The 19,427-nt window shown below is 41.0% G+C and overlaps 1 protein-coding gene across 6 annotated transcripts in view; it reads left to right on the top strand.

Annotated features, from left to right (window-relative positions):
* DIAPH2 (diaphanous related formin 2) overlaps positions 1-19,427 on the top strand; it is a 1,499,255-nt gene that overhangs the window by 184,606 nt on the left and 1,295,222 nt on the right. For 5 of the 6 annotated variants that reach the window (XM_033944799.1, XM_033944798.1, XM_033944796.1 and 2 more), the window contains 2 exons: positions 1,116-1,220; positions 15,621-15,641. In XM_033944799.1, the coding sequence (XP_033800690.1) occupies positions 1,116-1,220; positions 15,621-15,641 (126 nt within the window). The remainder of the gene's footprint in view (positions 1-1,115; positions 1,221-15,620; positions 15,642-19,427) is intronic. The other variant, XM_033944797.1, reaches the window with a different exon arrangement.

Raw genomic sequence — 19,427 nt, 5'->3', positions numbered from 1 at the left:
AAAACATATGGACGTCTAGCAGTTTTGAAATCAATGTTTCCCCACCCCAACTTTTTTGGATGTCTTGCAGGGAACACCCAAATTCGGACTTAGACACACTATTGAAAATGCCCCTCTTTGTGTTCAAGATAAGTTGAGGATAGCATCATCACAGTTTGAAATGTGTGATTCACTAACTGTTCTTTTATTTGTGTACCAAAGTCTCAGTTCAGCAGATGCTGGAACTCCCTTTCACAAAGAAATGCATTGGGGCATTTTTTTTTTTTTTTGGGAGGGGGGGACTTTATTTCTCTAGAAACCTCCGGTTTGATTTGACATATTTTTTTTAAACTCAGTATATCTTTTGAAGGGTCTTCACAGCTCCCACCCAGCACCAAATTTGCTCATGTTATATTAAGTTTTCATAGAGTTATTTTGCCCACAGAGAGACAAATGGCCAGACAACTTTGAGCTATGGAGAAGTCCTCTGCTCATGTTCCACCAATGGGGGAGAGATGCAAAAATATTGTGTTTTCAGTTGTAAAGGACAGCTAGAAGAGGACTCCCATACAACTCAAAACTGCATAGCGGGAACCCTGTCTGGTTGTTGTTTTTTTTAATATATCTTATATATAATTTGTTTCCAACATTCCTTTGGATTGGATACAATAGTTTTTCTAGGTCTTCTCATAAATAGATTCTTAAAAGTTATTTTAGATTTTTATTAAAACTTTTAGTATGCAGGCTAAGAACATTAAAATCTAGCAAACTGCTACAAGAATCTACAGTATTAAGTCACTTAACCCTCCATTTGCTCCTCTAGAACAAAAAATGCCTACTGTACCTGAATGTACTCCAATTGCTTTCAGGTTTGCAGGTGTATATAAGAAATTTTTTTAAAAAATTACTTCTTTCTGTAATGTACTCTGTATAATTGTATTCAAATGCCTTGAGCCTATGATTCACCTTCATGTTTTTATCAGGTTGGCTAGTTGTTGTTGTTGTTTTTATAACTTTACTGATATTTTTTTACTGCACCCCATAACTAAGAAAGATTAAACCATAATTTCTACATATTAAACATCCTGACGAATGTATTAAACATCCTGACATTTCTCTTATTTATACCTCAACAGGAAGACATGAACTTGAATGAGGAACGTAAAACTCCATTAAGGTATAAGGACTTGGCCACAAAACGTGAGATGGTTGTCCAGTACATTTCTGCAACAGCTAAATCTGTAAGTAATAAGAAAATGTTTTTTTTAGACCATCCTGAATGATAAACTTAAGATGATCCTCTTCCTGATTTTTTAGGTTGAAATTGAAGTATAGATTTATGGTGGGTTTAAAACTGATTCCTTTTAATGCATGTATATGGTCTAATTCTATATATGGTGCTAAAAATTGCATGCATGTCCACTTTTGGTGTACAATGTAACTGAATAACAAGCCAATTAGCACTGATAACTGGGCAATAATAATCAGCTATTATCGCTAATTGGCATTAGAATTTTATATGCACCTTTTTAGGCACTGGGATCCATGTATAAAATTTATGTGCAGATCCAAAAGGTGCATGGAAGTTGGAGGGACATGGATGAATTAAGGGCATTCCTGGAATTTATGCACAGTTTTATAGAATAAGGGAGATCCGTGTTTATAGTCATGAGAATTTGCACCAGGTCTTACTTGGTGTTAATCCTCATGCCTAAGTTTGGATACAGATCCTGACTCCAAATGCTATTCTATTAACGGTGTCCAACTCTGAGTGCCGTTTATAGAATAATACTTAGGGCCTCTGTTATCAAACTGAATAGCGCAAGCTGATGCATTAAATTTATTTCTTTATTTTAAAAATATATATCCCGCATATCCAACAATTCTATGTGGTTAACAATCGACACTAACTTCTACACGATGAAGTGGAAGAAATAAAACTATTCCAATTTAAATCACTCCACTATTAGACTAAGGGTCACTTTAAGATGAAAGAAAAAGCCTCAGGTCTCTTGGTGAGCCTTCACTTAAGCTCATCCACCTCTGCCTACATCATCGGCATAAAAAAAACTTTTGTCAAAAGTGACTAATCGCCATACTAGTTGATGATACTTTCTAAATTAAATTTTAAAAAACCAAAAACCTGTAAATAGCTCTTAAACTCTGTGTTTGCAGGAGGATTTCAGTGGATAATAGGCAATAGCAAAGATAATTATACAAAATCCAAATGAGGCAAAGATTAAAATCTAGGACCTGGCAGACCCTCCCTAAATGCTGCACTGCTGAGTGACTCTAAAAATTAACTACATGTTTTAAAATATCAGAAAGGGTTCAGTAACATTGCAGACTTTTGAAAATGCTCCTTACTGCTTTTAAGAACATAAGATTTGCCGCTGCTGGGTCAGACTGTAGGGTCATGAAATGGTTAACTGTTTAAAATATTGCTCTGGCCTACATAGCTGAAAACAGTGTACAATCTACTGACCTCATCTGCCTAAAATGTATGTCCCTACCTTACCACATTGTAAGCTAAATAGATAAGAGTTTGAGCCATGATGTACCCTACCCTCCTGTACATGTAACATTTAAAACTGTAAGATTTAGATAAGCAGAGAAATGAGCTTGTTCCCTATAGGACTATAAGTTGTAGCCCTGAACCTATCATAAGTGCTGGCTTAGGACCAATAATAATTGTAGAAAAGTTATAGAAGTAACAAATGAGAAGTTGTAGTTTTTGCATGTATTAGTTTGCATATGTTTAGTGAAAAGGACATAAAAGTCCCTGCATTTCCTGATTCTAACACTCTAGTAAGCAGGCTGTTCACTACACTAGAGTCCGGCATGCTGTAAATAAACCTCTTGTACTTTCTTCACGCCTCTGACTTTGTGTGTCCAAGTGACCTTTCAAAACTAGTGGCCCATCATGCCCAGCAGTCCGCTCATGCAGCGGCCCTTAGGTCAAAGATCAGTGCCCTACTAGAGTCTAGCCTTACCTGCGTATGTTCTGGTCCAGCAGGAATTTATCTAATCTTTTCTTGAATCCCTGTAGGGTGCTTTCCCCTATATTGTAGAAAGAGCTTCGCACCAAGAAATACCCTTTTTATTCCTTCCTATATAAAAACGTGGACCTGCTAATGTTATTTAAATGCCGCATGAAACATTATGTAAGTGTAGTCATTGCAGAGAAAATTACAAATGAGTGTTGCTCTGAACCTGGTACCATATTTGTTCTGTATTGTACTTTAAGGAAATTGGAGTTGAATGTCAAACAATTTATACATAACGCATTGCAGCACTGCCAGGGCAGAGGAGCAGCATGTTTTCTAATTTGCTTTTTGATATCCAAGGGCAGAAATATGTTTCAAATGATAAGTGAAATTTGCCATGAGCATTGAGCAGTCATCATTTTCAATAGAATTAGGCCGTGCATAAGGTTTTACTTTGAAATTCTGATGAACCTTTTCCCTTTTTGCACTTATGCTATTGTTCAAACTAAAATGCCCAGGGAACGTGATGTCTGCCTTTCCATTATAATTTGCCGATGCTGAAAGGCAGAAACACTAGTGACGCTACCTAATGAAATCTGAGTGCAAAGTACAGATAACAGTGCATGGATAATTGTGTTATTTAATAAAAAAATAAACTGGTAAATAAAAATTTACGTCTAAGCCCACTTTGTTTACCTCTGCCCTGCTGCCAGAATTGAAAGTGATATAGATGTTCCTTTTTATCTTTATCATCTTCTTGTTACAGTATCATCCACGTTTTACTGTCTCCCCACTTCCCAAAGGTCGGCCACACAAAATTAGTTTTCTAAACTAATTTGTTCCTTTAATCATATTTGTGATTTGAGAAATGTTATGGCTGCCATGGAGGAGCTACAGCAATACTGAAAGGAAGTGACATCCACAGTTTTTCTTTATTAAAAAGATGTGAAAATATTCAAGCATACCTTAAAAAAAATACAGAGTTAGAGGCATTGCATTTTTATTGCAAATAAGCAATTATCCAAAGCACAAGGATTAATAGTATCAAAGTTGATTTGTAAACATCTTGTATGCTTACATGAGTATTGTACAGCTGATTCAGATGCTTTAAAGGATCTCTGAATTTAGCTGACATTTTTACAAACTACATTGTTACATTACTCCTAATAGAATGGAAATAATGGATACTAACCATCTTGTTTTCTGATATATTTAATAGATAGAAATGATACTGTTTAATGGGTCAAGAACCTAACTGCATCTATATATGCATTTTACCCAGCAGTGTCCTCAGCTCAATTGGAACTGAATTATAAGAACATAAGAATAGCCTTACTGGGTCAAACCAATAGTTCATCAAGCCCAGTAGCTCATTCTCATTGTGGCCAATCCAGGTCAGTATTTCCCTGCAATTTCATCAAGTGTCAAAAATTACAAAGACTAGGGGACACTTGATGAAGTTACAGAGAAATACTTTTAAAACCAATAGGAGGAATTTTTTTTTTCACTCAGAGAATAGTCAAGCTCTGGAACACATTGCCAGATGTTGTGGTAAGAGTGGATAGCGTAGCTGGTTTTAAGAAAGGTTTGGACAAGTTCCTGGAGGAAAAGTCCATAGTTTGTTATTGACAAAGACAGGGGGGAAGTCACTGCTTGTTCTGGATTGATAGTATGGAATATTGCTATTCTTTGGGCTTTGGCCAGGTACTATTGACCTAGATTGGCCACTGTGAGAATAGGCTACTGGGCTTGATGGACCATTGGTCTGACCCAGTAAGGCTATTCTTTTGTTCTTATGTCCCCTAGTCAATGTAATTTTTGACGGAGTGAAAAATTGATTCACTTGTACCCATTCTATTCCACTTGGGATTTTGTAGGCTTCAATCATATCTCCCCTCAGCCTTCTCTTTTCCAAGCTAAAGAGCCCTAACCTTTCCAGTCTTTCCTCATGCATTGCTATAAGCCCTTATTAACTTCCGTTAGGGGTTTTTGTCCTATTTTTTTATTTTTCTCTTCTGAAATCTGAGCCATCACATAGTGAAAGTCTAGTCAGGGGTCATAAATTTTAGTTCCCTCTGGAGCCTGGCTAATGTGTCACCATTGGCAGAGACTCCCCCCATGTACAGGCTCTAAATTCTGCCTGTATACTGTGCACAGCATTCCCAACTGTGCGAAGCAGAAGTCTGGCGCTGGGATCCAATGCAGGTATTCCAAATAGCAGTACACAGCACTTAGGCCCCCTTTTATCAAGCTACATAGGTGTTCTATGAGCATCGGAGCTTTTACCACAGTGGCCAGCAATAAAAAATTGGTGCTTAAAAAATTGTATTCACTCTATAAGATGCGCCGACTTTTCCACCCACTTTTTTTGGGGGGGAAATTGCGTCTTATGGAGCGAAAAATACGGTAAATGGTCCAGCTATAGAGAAACATGAATTTTTGGTCTGTACATATCATAAAATATTCCCCTTTGTTGTATCTAACAACCAACGATACTGTGACCTCAGCATCCTTGGCAGAGTATTTAGTGTTAGGCATTTTGCCAAATAATTTGTTGCTTTGCCTCTAAATGCATATGATGCATTTCATTTTATAACCCACATTGACTTTGATTTTTAAACATTAAGGTGAAATAGTGTACATTAAGGGCCGGATTCTGTAACCGGCACCCAAGTCGGTGGCCACATTAAAAGCGGCTGCCGATTGCCTTTCAATCATTCCAGGGCACCGGTTATAGAATTGCACCAAGATAGGCAGCTGAAATATAGACCTGGAAAATCCAGGCCTACATTTTAGCCGCTTATCTTGGCCGCTAGACCGCAGCAGCCAATCACAGGAGGGGAGTTTTCTCACCCCTATCAGCTGAGCAGCAGGGACTCCCCAAAGCCACGATTCTGTAACCAGCACCCAGAACTTGGGTGCCGGTTACAGAATCATGGCTTTGGGGAGTCCCTGCTGCTCAGCTGATAGGGGTGAGAAAACTCCCCTCCTGTGATTGGCTGCTGCGGTCTAGGCAAAGATAGGCGGCTGAAATGTAGGCCAGGCTTTCCCAGGCCTACATTTCAACTACCTATCTTGGCATGATTCGCGTCTGGGTAGTCGCTTTAGATCGCCTAATGCCAATTCGGGGTTTGGCCACGCCTACTCTGGCGTTCCGCAGCTAGCTGCGATTCCAGCAGCCATTTCAGTCGCCTTTAATTTAGGCATCGATAGGCGTTTCAACCCTACCATTTCTGACCATTGGCAGGGTGCCTACTGATGCCTAAATTTAGGTGCTGATTATAGAATTTCTCCCCAAGTGCATTTAACACATCATAGAGTTTTAACATACATTAGTTGGTATTTAACATGCACTATTTAGAAAATAGACTTCTCTATCTGATGTAGATGCTTTTAAAATTCCATTGAATCAATATTCAGTGGGTCTTATCCAGGTAGTAGTAGGTCCTATTGGTTGGATCCATACCTGGATTTTCTGCAGCTTTATCCTTGTAGTGCCACTAAAAGTCTGGACAGACTGCCTTGCAATTATCTGGGTAATGACTGGGCAATCTAGAAGCAGAGTCTGGGCAGCATTTCCACTTAACCCAGTGAACAGTGATTTTTAGTAACTGCTTAATATAAAGTAAGGGTAGCAAAAAGGCTCTCCTGAATTTATCCAGTTATTTCTGGGTACAGGTTTGAATATCGCCAGTACCCAAATAAGTGTTGAAGCCCAAAGTACATCTGGATATTCAGTATCAGCTGATATCTGGGTATAAAATAACCATGAGAGCCAGCATTTGAGTATTACTTCTCATGTTAGCATGTTGTGCTTATGAAATAGTGCTATGACTGCAAACCTTTTTCCTTCTGCTTGCTAATGAATTCACATTCCTTTTTTTAATACTGCTAGACCAGTCCAGACAAATGGGTTCTGTTGCCCTAATCGAGGCAGAGAAACTGAACTCTTCCAGTTACTTCAGCTGTATAAGAGCTGGTGCAGTCTGGAAACCTTCACTATTTCTCTGCCTCTAGCTGATGGTGTAGATTGGGATGGAATAGCAGATTTGTTGGCTACACTTGAGGTCCCCAGCCTCAGTCCAAGGTTTATGATCCCTGAGGTTGAATTATTTAGTTGTTCCTGGGATATGGGCCATTTGAGCTAGGAGGAGTTTCACCCTCCAGAGATCTAAGTCTAATCCCTGGGTTTACATTTAGTGATGCAGACTGGTTGTGGTCGCTGTGGGACTCCTGTCAATGTTGTCTTGTGTGTTTATTCACCCCTACAGAGCTCTTTTGTTAGCTTACTTTATTTCTCTGGCTATGTGTTAGGAAAATAAAGTTGCTTTAAAATAAAAGAGTACATCTCCCTGAAGGGAAAACAGCTGGTAATGTAGGACTGTCAGGGGAGATATTGGCAGGGGAGAAAGCAATGATCAGACACCTTGGCAGAGCGAGTTTGAGGATTATGTCCTTTGGATGGGGATTCTTGGCTTATGGCAGTAGCTTCAGGCAGTATTAAGCCCAAGGGCAGGAAATGCGGTCCATGTGGGAATCGGTGGTAGAAAAGTGTTGCTGAATACTTTTGACTCACATAATAGGACTTTGGTTTTTGTGCTCCGAAGATGACCCAAGGACTAGCCAGAGGAGTTTTGCAGTAATGCTGCATTCCCGCACAGAACCTTGATGCCAGCTGCAGAATTCTCATGCTTGGTGGGAATGTCAGCCATTTTGTCCTCAGCCTTGCCAAAATGCAAGTTGGGGTTCTTGATAGAGTTTGATCTCCCTTGGCTGACACTTCAACTTTGGGGGAAGGAACCAGGGAGGGCCACAGTGGCTGTGGTACATGAAAACATAAACTGCTCCTCCTGATCCCTTAAAAAATATCCTCAACCCCCCTGGAGATATCCTCACACCACCTCAGACCCTGAGGACACATTTATATATACTACCACGCCGCATCACCCACCTCCTTGTAGGTTTCTGACCTCCTTTAGACCCTATCTAAAGCATCATTGATATTTAGGGAGTTCCAGGCAGGAGTGATCCCCAGTCACTTTTGTTTCTGCTGGCATGGGTTCAAAATGACCCTTGCAAACCTTAGCAGTTTTCTTATGGTACTAGTTGCTAGGGGGGAATCAGACTGCCGTATAAGGACAAAAGGCCCTTATATGGTAGCATAACCCCTAGCAGTAATACCATGAGATTCCATCTAGGGGCTGGCAGTGCTATTTTGAACCTGGTGCCACAGGAGCAACATCTCTGAAACCCCACCCCCCAGACTACCAGGGATTTCTTAGGTAGACTGGGGACTGAGGGACAGGATGTGGCATTATATATGTGTCTTCAGGGATTGCGGGTGTCTGGGAGGGTTGAGGGATGGAGAACAGATTCTGTTTTCTTCTGCACTGGCCCCTTTAAGATACCACCTGGAAGCATTAGGCATTGTGTTAGTGGCCTGATGTTCTTGGGCAGGAACAATAATACCAGTTTTGAGAAGGCATTATTTTTCCTGGAATAATACAACTTGTGTTCTTCACTGCAAATAGCAATAATTGAGGTATTTTGCATGCATTTACAAACTTTGTATCTCATTATTATATTTTCCAGGCTAATATAACACTCATTATTATCTTAATACACCTTAGTAACTACCCTTATTAGTCATGGAATTAGCTCTGCATCATAGCAAGCATTGTCAGTGCTGTTTGACAAATTTCCATCTCAACATATTTTCACCCTTTGTTCTTTCTTGGATTTTTTGTTGTTGTTGTTGTTGTTGTTGCTTCTAGTGGCAGCTGCCAGTGTGGTGGCATTTTGCTAGTCAAAAACTTTGACCACACTAGACAATGCCCGGCAGGCGTGAATGGAAAATCACTCAGGCCCGGACTCTGTAAGCAACGCTGTTAACGGCAGCTTCCTAAAAAAACAGCCACCGATAGCATCTCATTTATGCTATGGTGCTGTTTGCAGAATCACGGTTACATGAAAAGTAAGTGCCAGAAATGTCGGCAAGGGTTGTAAAGGCCTACATTTCCGGTGCCTACCTTTCACTGTAGGCCTCTTTGAAGGCATCCTTAGCCGCCTCTGTTTTTCTTTTTTAATTGAGTTTTAATTGGTTTTTAATTGGCACAGCCAATTAAGGCACCTACAACTGCCTTGGGCGCCATTTTTAGAATCAGGCCATCAATGCTCATATTGACTAAAAATAACTTTAAGAATTGCTTCCTGGAAGTTAACTGAGGGGCCCATGTACTAAACACTTGGATCCTGATTCTATAAATGGCATCTGACCCGTAGGCACCATCCAGTGTGGTTATCAATCATTGGCTAGGCACCGTTTATAGAATCATGCCCAGCAGCACCTAAGCATTCTTAGGCGCTGGTAGGTGTTAAAACCTTAGACACACTGCCATTTAGGCCAGGGTTTTCTTGGCCTAAATGAGTGCATCTAAGCTAAGCGCCTAATCAAACTAAACTCAAAATCTGCCCCTAACTACACCTACTTGCCGGTAGACATCTCGATGTAGATACTTACCTCCAAGTGGTAGGTTCCTACCAGCTAATTAATTTGAAAAAATGTTTTAAAATTGGTTTTTAATGGCACTTTCAATTATCAGCGCTGATTAAACCAATTAAAAAAAGGCACCTAGATTGACTAGGCATGCTGCTCAAGTCGCCTAATTTCTGGCATTATTTATAGAATCTGAGCCATTTACTGCATGGTTAATAAGTGAATCAGGCTACCGCACAGCTGCATTAAAGGATTTTGCAGTATTTTTCCATGAATTATTTAATTTTTCAGCTTTTTTTTTTTGGTCAGGGGGCAGAGAATAGATGTAGAAGCATTATCCAGCTAGCACATTACACTTACCTTTCACTAACTGGCAAATGCAGAGTTAATGTTGAACCATCTACTGCCTCCTAAATAGTAGGCACTAAGACCCTGATTCTATGTAGTCCGCTTAAAGTTAGGCTCTAATATTGGTATTTTTTATAAAACTTAGCTCCCATTATAGAATCACGCTTTGTGCCACCTAAGCATGCTTATGTGGCACTCGGTTTCCTAACATTTAGACACCCCATATTTATAACAGGGTTTATATTGCCTAAAGATAGGCACCAATATTGGAGCCCCACAGCACCTAATTCACAAAGAGGCACCTGATTCGAAAAAACACACCCATGATCCACCCCTAACCATACCCACATTTAGTGTGGGTGCTTTGGGCTAGGCATGCACCTAATTTTCAATTAAGTCTGTGTTAACTGGATAGCAAGCACTGTTCATTAATATGAATGTTAATGCACAACCTGCAATAAAAAGTAGTGGGAATGACCCTTCTCCAAGGACAAGCAGGCATCCTATTCTCACATCTGGGCGACTTCATCTACGGAACTTGGCATGGACAGTCAAAAAATGTACTGTCATTTAAAAACTTTAGAACTGCCCATACCATGTGTGTGCTGGTGCCTTCCCATCTGATGTCATCTCATGGGACCTGCAGTTCTTAGTTTTCTGTGGGGTTGAGAAGCTGTGTTTTAGAGTTCTCTCTAAGCATGTTAATCATTGATCTTTTTTTATGCCATCCTGTTGATTTTTTCTTTAGTTTTTGTCATATTTAGTTTTCTTTCATTTTATCAAAAATAATAATTTTTTTTCCCCTCTTTGGGTTTTTTGGGCCTTCAGGCCTTTTCAGCCCATTCCCACAGTTTGAGCTTCGACTCTTTTTCGGTATCATATCTACTTAATCTCCCTGGGCCATTGAGCCCTTTGACCTCACATCGGCAGTTTATCCATTGATATTCAAGGCTCCTAGCAGCTTCAAGTGGTGCATTCGATGTCAAAGAGCAATTTCAGGTACAGAATCACATAATTGGTGTGTTCAGTGCCTGGGTCCTGATCATCGATACATTCCATGCATGCTCTGCTCTCGTATGCAGAAGAGTTTACTTAAAGTTGAAAAATTAGAATTTGAGAAACTTTTTGGTACAGCTTCAAGGACATCGAGTATGGCTAGAGACTGACCCCGATACACAGCCACGCACTATTCCAACATTGATACTGGCACCAACTGCATCAATGATTCGTTCCACATCTTTGTCTTCGATGCCACCAACATTGGGGGAACCTTGTAAGCAAGCTAAGAAGCATAAACATGTCTCCTATCGAAGCATACATTGGCATCATCTCAGACGTTGTTTTCATCAACACACTCTATGCATTGATACTCTGATGCCCAATCACCATCTCTACAATTGATGTCTCCTCTGAGGCATTGCTTCGGCATTGAGGTTCCTAACACCTCGACACACAACTCAGCCAGTGCCTAATATACCCTTGCCATCGCTGCAGGAATAGCTTCAATTACTGTTATACCAGAAATTAGCTGGGCTATTGCAATTGCATCCAGTGCAGATTCCAGTATCATCTCTCTCAACTTCAGCCCAGTCTGAGCATCGACCACGCAGTCTATCAAGGCAACCAATCTTGTACCCCCTCAATGTTGAGCTTCTGTATTTAAGGAATGCAGGACACATGCGTTAACTTCTAGGGAGCGGAGAACACCGACTACTCATCAACGTTCATCGTTCCATTCTCAATGCTTTTCTCAACACTGTCCTCAATGGTCTTCTACTACTAGAAGAGCTGACATGAAGGACTCTGATTTGTCACTATGCTCTTCTGACAACTACCCAGACTTCTCTACTAAGTCCTATTGGATATCATTGGATCCTTGAGCAGCACCTCCTTGACACAGATCCCCACCTGAAAATCTGTCCTTTACCATCTCTATCTGAAATATGAGTCAAGCACTCCCTATTAAGACGGAGTTTGAGGAGGAACCAAGGGCAGAGCTCATGGAGGTCTCAGACTACAAGCAGTGGCCTAAAGACTGTATCAAAGTTCTTCTACATAAGCTTATGAAGGAGGCCCTCTTTAAAAATTGGGAAACACCATTATCTGTGCCAATGGCCCCACATAAACTGGACACTTTATACAGAATCCAGTCTTGTCCAGGCTTTGATAAACCACAACTACAGCAGTATTCTGTGGTAGTTGAGTCAGCCCAAAAGCGAGCAAACAATTCTTGTAACTATGAAAGTACTCCACTCAGTGGCATAGTAAGGGTGGGGGCAGGAAGAGCAGTCTGCCCTAGGCGCAGTCTTGGTAAGGTCACTGTCACCTGATCTCTCCAACCCCCGCTTCTTCCCGAAACCCCCCTGCCATGCATATGCGCCCCTTCCCTTCCCTCGTATCTCTTTAATTTTCCCTGTGCGAGCAGCATTATGAACTTGCGGCCCGTGTTGGTGTCACGTCACTTCTGGGCCCTGTACCTAGGAAGTGACAGAGGGATAGCCAACTCAACTCAGGCAGCGAGTTTGTGATGTTACTTGTGCCTGAAAAATTAAAAAGGGAAGGGAAAGGGGCATTTACACAGCGGGGGTGGGGTGGGAAGAAGCAGGGGGGGGGTGAAGAAGAGAGTGGGGAAGAAGCGCCATCACCCTGTGCGCCACTCACCCTCGCTACACCACTGACTCCACTAGTCAGAGAGGGCAGAACTTTGGACAAATTTGGCAGAAGAGTATTCCAAGCAATGATGTTCACTAATAGAATACTCAACTACAATTTTTATATTACTTTTTATTTGAAATCTCTGATTAAACAATTACTGACTTATGAGCAGCATCTTCCATCAGACCAGCTCAAGTCATTCCAACATTTGACCAATGATTTATCAGAAATCAGAAAATATTTGGCCAGATCTACATTTGATGCCTTTGGCGTCCAAATCTGAAATGCGTAGCCAAGCCTGCATATTGCAATGGAGACAGTCAGAGTGAGGGAAGTTATGCCAATGTCCAATTTCTTCTCTCCAACATCCCATGCTTAGGAGATGATCTTCCTGAAAACATGAGCCTGGCAGCTTGGGAGTCCCTTATGTAAGATTATGATGCCTGCTTGTCCTCGGAGAAAACAAAGAAACTCACCTGCAGCAGGTGTCATCCGAGAACAGTAGGCATATATACTCACAACTCTCCCACATCCCCTAGTTGGCTTTTTAGCTATCTTACTGAACTGTAGGTCTCGTGAGCTGACGTCAGATGGGAAGGCACCAGTGCACACAAGGGCCTAAATTTTTATACGTTTTGACTAGTGCTGCCCGATTCAGGAAAAAAAATTTTGATTCGATTCAGCCCATTGAATCGATTTTTCAATTCGATTTGATTCAATTTTCCTGCCCAATTGGGTGTTTTTTCCAAACATCCTGGTGGGTTTATTTTATAGCCTCTTCCTTCTCCTAACCACACTGGCGCTGTGGTGTAAACAAAATAAACAAAAAAGACTTTTTCTCTCTCTGTTAAATGCTAGCTCATGTTTGCGGTCTATCACCAGCTCTGGCAGGATACACGTTTCAAATATGACATTGTAATCACAAAACAGAAAATAAAATTAGTTTTTCTACCTTTTGTTGTCTGGTCATTATTTAGATCTTGTTGGTCCCCCGCTCTGGTTGTCTTCTGATAACTTGCTTGCCAGGGTCTCCTTCTTTCTTCTTTCGCCGTGCTAACCATCCATCTGCCATCTCTGTCCTCCCCTTCCGTTTCCCTTCCCTCCCCTGGAGGTCTGGCATCTTTCCTTTTTTTTCATCTCCATCCACAGATCCACCTTTTCTCAACTACTCTTTCATCCAGCATCTCTCCCTCCTTCCCCACCACCCCAGGGTCCACCATCTCTCCCTTTCTTTCCCAACTACCCTCCTATCCAGTATCTCTATCCCCCCTCCACACCATCCCTTGTGTCCAACTTCTCTCCCTTTCTGTTCCTTCCCTCCCTAAATCCCATTGTCCACCATCTCTCTCCCTCTCCTCTGTTTTTAGACCCATTATTTCTCCCCCACCTCAAGTCTGGCATATGCACATCGCTTTGAACCCCCCTCCCTCCATGTAATTCTACACCAGGGCCCCCCCGAAGGCCTGCCCCCCACCCCTTAAGACCTTCCTGTCCCTCCCTGAAGGCCTTTGCCACCATCTCTGAAGGTCTGCCCCCTTGTAGACCTGCACCCCCCTGCCCAGGCTATCCCACCATACACTGCCCGCATGTACCCATTTTCTTTCCCCTTCTTGCTTCTCTACTTCTCCTCTTCACTGTTCTTTCTTTCCCTTACTCTGCTCACTCCATCCCTCTATCCAAATACTCTTTATCCTCTTTCCAACGCTAAATTTCTCTCCCTGTCTCCTTTCTCATTCCAATCCTTCATTCAGTACTTTTTCACTCCTTGCCTCCTTCCCCTCAGCTCTCCTCTCAGGCTGCCTACACTTGATCTCTCTCTCTCTCTCTTTTTTTTTTTTTTAAATTATGCAGCAGTATGATGGCAGCAGAAGAAATGCTGTGCTGCTGTAGGTCCAGTCATGGCCTCCCTTCCTTCCCCGAAGCCTGCCTGCCTTCCCCCAAGCCGACCTGCCACCGATTCGGCCTCCCGCCACTTACCTGCTGCCCGCAGCCGCTGCTAGCTGAATCCATTTAGCACACACCCCCTGCTGCTGCCGCAACTCCAAAAGGGCCAGGCGCGTGCAGCGATTGCACCCGCTGGTCCATAAGCCTTCCCCCGACATCAATTATGATGGAGAGAAGGCTTATGGGCCAGCGGCGTGCAATCGCTGCATGCGCCTGGCCCTTTTGGAGCAGCAGCAGCAAGCGGAATTAAATTGAGCCGGAGGGCGGGTTGCAAGCAAGCAAGCAGCTACACAGAAACACCACTGCTGCTTGCACTCATAATAGAAGCACATCAGGCCCACCCTTTAATCCGGCCCTGGATGCGCGGGAGGCTAGGGGAGAAGCTGGAAACCAGCACTTCCCGACTGACCCTCCTTCCTCGCCCTCTAAAGCAGTGGCCGGCCAGCAAGAAGCAGCGCTGCTGCTCCTGCTTTAGGGGGCGAGGGGGGGGTGAGGGTCAGTAAGTGAATTGGGAGGCTGATTTTTTTTTTTGTTTGTTTTGTTTTGAATCAATTCGAATCGATTCACCCGAAGTGAATCAGTGAATCGATTCGAATCATGAATTGGCAGCACTAGTTTTGACTGCCCGTGCTGGGTGCCATGGTTGATGCCTCCCAGATGTGAGAATATATGTCTGCTGTCCTTGGAGAACATTTGCTACAGATGAGTACATAAGAACATAAGAACTGCCATCACCGGATCAGACTTTGTTCCATCAAGTCCGGCGATCCGCACACGCTTTCTTGATTTAGAATTAGTTTTGAGCTTAGCACATGTGAAAATTTTGAGTTACAACGCTTTACACCCAAAATGTAATGCAGTACATTCTTGTAGAAGAGCCCTTAATAATGAAACACATGGATTTTTACACAGAAAAATGGTCTAAAATGTGTGTGTGTATATGTTTATGTATGTGTGTGTGTATATATATACATACACACACATACACATACAGATGATGTTCTTATTTTAATGTTTCAGGAAATAAAGTGGATAAGATTATCATGTTTAAATAGCACATATGATGCTTTTTTGCATGTTTTAGTAGTTAAAGAAGCATATAACAATAATATTAAGTGTTTGCTAATTATTAACAATTCATTAGCTGTGGGAAATGCTTAAGCCTACTAATAACGTGTGCTATGTTTATTTTTTTGTACCCCTGCATGCAGATAACTGGAAGTAAAGTTGTGGTGAGTACTAATATATTTGGGTTTTCTTTTTAACTAGTTTACTTAAGATGCATGCACGTTTTCAGTTTTGCTGCTGAATGCTGTCTTGCACTCACTCTGTATTCTTCCTAGTTTTACCTCATTAACATGGCATGATGCACAGTGCTTACTATATAATCAGGGTCACTAGAAAATGATTTACAAATTTGGGGAAAATAGCTGGTAGTTAGGCTAATTTCTTGCAGAAAATTGCAAAGCAGATATGCAGATTAGGGGTTTGGATGCTGGATTGATTAAGTGTTTTGTTTTCTGCTACTATGTATTAACAATGTAGTAATTTCCTGAGCTCCATGCAAATGATGGAACCTTTTCTTTGCTCTTATTTGTTTTTTTCCATTTCTTCCATTCTTTTCAATATCAATTCTGTTCCGTATACTGGTTTTCTTATGGCATATATTTCTGCTTTCCTTTTTTGCACATGTGTACTTCCCTTCTCTTTATATCTCCCTGCACCGGGACTTCACTCTCTCATCTCCATTTTTCATTTTCTTTTATTCTGTTAGACTAGTCCAGATTAGTGGACTGTGCTTCTCAACCAGCAGGTGGAATTAGAAAACACAAAACTTCAGTGACATCACCACCACTGTAAAGACTGGTGTAGTCATGTAATACTCCAGTATTCTCTGCCTCCAGCAGGTGGTAGAAGCCTAGGGTCCAAGTTTGTGGTGAGCACCCACTGGAGTCCTCATCTTTGGGGGGGATAATAAGGACATTGTTTATCCCTCTAGTAGCATGTTCACTGAGGAAGGGGAGATTTCCTCTTCTGATGCAGTCAAGCAGGAGCTGCCTTCTCTCATCTCTCAAGTAAAATCTGAACTGTGGATAATTGAAGTACCAATGAAATAGTCAATAGATGGGATCCCAATCTTAGAAGGTTTAAGGAGGCAGATGAAATATTTTCTCCTCCATAAGGTCATATGTAAAATGGTGCTGAAGTAATGGGAAACCCCAGACTTGGTGCTCAGGGGCTTTATCCTGTTCCATGGGAGGTTTTATCCTATTCCATGAGAGGACTTGGACTAGCTTAGGAGGATTTGGACATGCTTTCTAAACTTTCCAAGGTGGATGAACATGTGACCACAATAATGAAGACACTAATCTTCTAGGTGGGTGGTATCGGCCTTGATAGATGTACAAGACAGAAGAGTTATATTGCCCCTTAAGCAAGTTTTTTGTTTCCAACACTATATGATATCAGGCTGCTATATTTACAGATTAAATGACCCAAGCCCTTTTCCACTAGGTTCATCAGCTCCCACATTTTCAGAAGGTGGTATATTTAGTGTTGGGAGCAGCCTTTTTGACAAATGTACTCTATGACCTCATTTAAATTGGGGGATAGGTCAGAGGCCTTGGTGGTGGTTGCACAGTATGGAATTGGGCAATGTATTCAGCCTCAAAGCTGAAACTCAGCTCCTTTACATAGGCAGGTTACTCTTTGAGGATGAAAGGGAGAAGATGGTTAAATAGTTAGATGAATCCCATTAGAGGCTCCCAGAGTACCATACAAGAACAGCTTTGAGAGTTTCTTTGAACAAGTTATGGGTTGTGCTAGAGCAGTGGTGGGCAACTCCGGTCCTCGAGGGCAGGAATCCAGTCGGGTTTTCAGGATTTCCCCAATGAATATGCATGAGATCTATTTAATAAAAGGCTTAATCAAAAGTGATAAATCCAAGATCACCCCTAAAAATTTTTTGTTTTTATTGGAAATTTCAATGTTTTACATTCAAGAAAAACACAATATGAAAGCATCATTCAAAGAAAAAAAACAAAAAGAAGAAAAAGATGATAATTTTTAAAATCTACATAATATAGATGCACTTAGTCCACATCAATGGAGGAACTGGATATAATTCAAACTATTTAGCTTTCAAACAATAATAAAACAGAAAATTATTAATTAGGCCTGTCTAAATTGCACCCCTAAAAGGTTTATTTATGTAAGAAGAGAAACAGAAATTCAGGAAACTTAGAAAATGACAATCTACTACAGAAAGGGTTTCTGTTTATGCAAGGTTTACCAGGAGTGTCAAAATCGGTCCTCGAGGGCCGCAATCCGTTCAGATTTTCAGGATTTCCCCAATGAATATGCATGAGATCTATTTAATAAAAGGCTTAATCAAAAGTGATAAATTCAAGATTACCTCTAAAAAATTTTGTTTTTATTAGAAATTTCAATGTTTTACATTAAAGAAAAACACAATATGAAAGCATCATTCAAAGAAAAAAAAAGAAGGAAAAAGATGATAATTTCCAAAATCTACATAATATAGTTGCACTTAGCCCACATCAATGAGAAATTCAGGAAGCTTAGAAAATGGCAATCTACTACAGAAAGGGTTTCTGTTTTTGCAAGATTTAGACCAGGGGTGTCAAAGTTCCTCCTCGAGGACCGCAATCCAGTCGGGTTTTCAGTATTTCCCCAATGAATATGAATGAGATCTATTTGCATGCACTGCTTTCATTGTATGCTAATAGATCTCATGCATAGTCATTGGGGAAATCCTGAAAACCTGACTGGATTGCGGCCCTCGAGGACTGACTTTGACACCTGTGGTTTAGACCCCTCATAACTCTTTTGCAGCCTAATTTTGCCCTAGAGAAGGCATCATCTAGAACAGTGTTTCTCAATTCAGTCCTGGGTCCTGGAGTACCCCCTTGCCAGTCAGATTTTCAGGATATCCACAATGAATATGCATGAAATAAATTTACATAGAATAGAGGGAGTGTATGCAAATCAAGTTTGTGCATATTCACTGTGGATATCCCGAAAACCTGACTGGCAAGGACAGAGTTGAGAAACACTGATCTAGAATATCCTTAAATGTAAAAAAAAAAAAAGAGGAGACAGATTCATAACGAATGCAAGGAGGTTCTTCTTCACTCAGAGGGTGGTGGACACCTGGAACGCGCTTCCCGGAGAGGTGATAAGACAGAGTACAATTCTGGGGTTCAAAAAGGGACTGGATGACTTCCTGGAAGCGAAGGGGATTACAGGGTACAGATAGAGTTACCTTACAGGACATTGAGCGAATGGGGTATGGATATTTTAGGTTAGGTAAGGAACACTTCCAGGTCATGGACCTGGGGGGCCGCCGCGGGAGCGGACTGCCGGGCACGATGGACTCCTGGTCTGACCCAGCAGAGGCAATGCTTATGTTCTTATATCATAAGTATATATTCTATAAATTATACCCATTTTCTTCAAAAAGTGCAGAAAGGCTGCATATAAATATTGAACAATGTAGCAAAGAGTTTGAAGCCTTGCAGAGCATCTGTAGAAAGAGATAACAAATTAGAAGATATTTTTCAAGAATTATTCTTTGAGTACTATCAGAAAGATATGATCAAAACCAAGTAATCACTGAATGACCTAAACCTGTTGCCGCCACTCTATCAAGAAGGATTTTGTGATTTAAAGTATAAAATGCTGCTGTTACATCTAGGGAAGATATTATATAGAAAGGCCTTAATCATATATCAACCCTATAAATATAAACAAATAGGATGAAGGGAAGATAGTTAAACTTATATAATCAAATTATCAATTCTAATGTCATTCAAAGCTTCAAATAGAGGCCGAAATGGCATCTAATATAACGAATCTAAATCGAATAATTTATTGAAAATATCATAAATAATACAAATTATAATAAGAGTGAAGTCTTGATCCTTATTGAGTATCAAAAAAGAAATGTGGTGGACATATCATAAATTATGCAGACTTCAATCTTGAGAACCTCTTAT

Source organism: Geotrypetes seraphini, chromosome 5 (assembly GCF_902459505.1).
Source record: "Geotrypetes seraphini chromosome 5, aGeoSer1.1, whole genome shotgun sequence".
Taxonomy (NCBI): Eukaryota; Metazoa; Chordata; class Amphibia; order Gymnophiona; family Dermophiidae; genus Geotrypetes; species Geotrypetes seraphini.
Note: the sequence above shows the minus strand (reverse complement) of the source record. Positions and strands in the feature narration are given on the sequence as shown.